This window comes from Corvus brachyrhynchos, unplaced genomic scaffold (genome assembly GCF_000691975.1).
Source record: "Corvus brachyrhynchos isolate BGI_N302 unplaced genomic scaffold, ASM69197v1 scaffold83, whole genome shotgun sequence".
Lineage (NCBI taxonomy): Eukaryota > Metazoa > Chordata > Aves > Passeriformes > Corvidae > Corvus > Corvus brachyrhynchos.
The window spans coordinates 7,973,583-7,975,368 of record NW_008238464.1 but is presented as its reverse complement, the minus strand read 5'-3'; the positions used below and the strand labels follow the sequence as shown (position 1 = coordinate 7,975,368).

Below are 1,786 nucleotides of genomic sequence, written 5' to 3'. Positions count from 1 at the left end.
CTCCATCCCGAGGCGAGCTGGCAGGAGGCGAGACTCCTCCAAAGTCCCGGTGCCCTACCGCAAAAACATCCACTTGCCCCCGCGATTCCCCTAGCCGCCACGCGGGCCGCGCGCCTCGCAGCCTCCGCACAACTTCACCGGACCCTCCGCCTTCCCCGGGGCTTCCTTCTCCCCACGCCCACGCCGGCCCTGAGCCACCCGCCCCCTGGCTTGGCCCGCATCCCTGCCGCCTTCCCTCCCTCCCCAAACGTGAGTAAGGGAGGCGGGACGATGGATATGCGGAGGTTCCGGGCGGGGGAAGGGATTGAGTGTGTGCGGTGAGTGTGTGAGAGTGTGTGTGTGTGTGTGTGTGTACACAGCGCTGGGAGGGAGCGCATGCGCCCTGCCTGGCGGGGCCGAATGTTTCCCAAGTGTTTGAAACTGGTATTTGGGTTTTCCACGTTGGATCTAGCGCGGCGTATGGGAGCGAGGAGGCTGCGTTGATATCGCCGGGGAGCGGCGGCGGCGGCGGCGGTGAGGAGGAGAGCGGGGAAGGGGGGAGCGGAGGAGAAGCGGAGCAGAGCGGCGCTGGCGCAGGCAGAGGGGCTGCCGCTGCCTCTGACAGACACTTTGCAGAGCACATTTTGTTTCCAGATTGTTTCGGAGGAGCTGGTTTAGCCCCCCTCCTTTCTCCTCCTCCTCCTCCTGCTCCCCCCTTCCCCTCCCCACACACACACACACAAATCCCTCTGATTGTTCTTACCACCTCCTTCGTGAATTACCCACAACGACAGCCATTCAATCAGCTGCTGCTGGCTGTAGGGGACTAGCGGAGGGTGTGTGTGTGTCTCTCTCTCCCTCTTTTTCATACAAGAGGAGTCAGATGTAGCTTCCCTCTGTTTTTTGGGGGGAGCTACCGAGAGAGGTGGGCAGGGAGTGAGACCTTCATCGGGGTTACTGTCTTTGAAGGGAGCAGCACTTGCTCTCACACAGAGAGGTGTGGGGAAGGATTTTTTTTCTTTGCCGGATGAAAATGTTGAGTCCTGCAAACGGAGACCAGCTTCACCTAGTGAACTATGTGGAGGATTATCTGGACTCCATCGAGTCTATGCCCTTCGATCTGCAGAGAAATGTCTCCTTGATGAGGGAAATTGACGCCAAATATCAAGGTAAGTGCTTTCTATATATGTGTGTGTCCGTGTGTGTGGTTTGGGGCTCAGGGGGGAAGGGTGTCTTTCCCTTTCTTTTCTTTAGAGCTGAGCCTCGGCTCCGTTTGCCCCTCTGCACCCCATAGGGATGGTAGTTTTATTTTTGGGAGGTAAAAGGAGGAAGAAAGCCGGGAGGAAAGATCCGAGGAGAGAGAGGGACTGATCTGCAGCGTTAGCTCTTGTCATGGGGCGGAACAAAAGGTCTCCGGCTTTTCTTATTAAGCAAGGACTCTGCTTTTCTGTGTAAATTGCTGGCCAAGAAGGCGGGGGCAGGGAAGTGGGGTGTGCGGTGCACAAAGGGGGGCCGTCCCTGGCTGTGGGGCTGAGGTGGAAGGGTTTGGGGGTACGGAAGAAAGTGCTGGGTGGATAGAGGGGGAGAGATTACAGCACAACATTTAGGAATGTACAGTATTCATTATGGCTGTAGTAGGGGAGAGAGGCAGCTAGTGAGGGAGGGAGGGAAGGAGGGAGGGAGAGAGGGGGGTTTAGGCGAGAGTGGGGGGCAGGGTGTGCTTTCTTCGCTCCCTCCTCGGTGGGTTTCCTTTCACCCGGTGAAACAGCCCCGCTCCGCGGGGCGGGGGGGCCGCGGGGGCAGGACC

General features: G+C 58.7%; 1 protein-coding gene across 1 annotated transcript in view; it reads left to right on the top strand.

Annotated features, from left to right (window-relative positions):
• The first annotated feature begins 138 nt into the window (after positions 1-138).
• Positions 139-1,786, top strand: part of ING1 (inhibitor of growth family member 1) — a 6,640-nt gene continuing 4,992 nt past the window's right edge. The window contains exon 1 of the mRNA XM_008635871.2: positions 139-1,148. Within this exon, the coding sequence (XP_008634093.1) occupies positions 1,007-1,148 (142 nt within the window). The 5' untranslated portion in view covers positions 139-1,006. The remainder of the gene's footprint in view (positions 1,149-1,786) is intronic.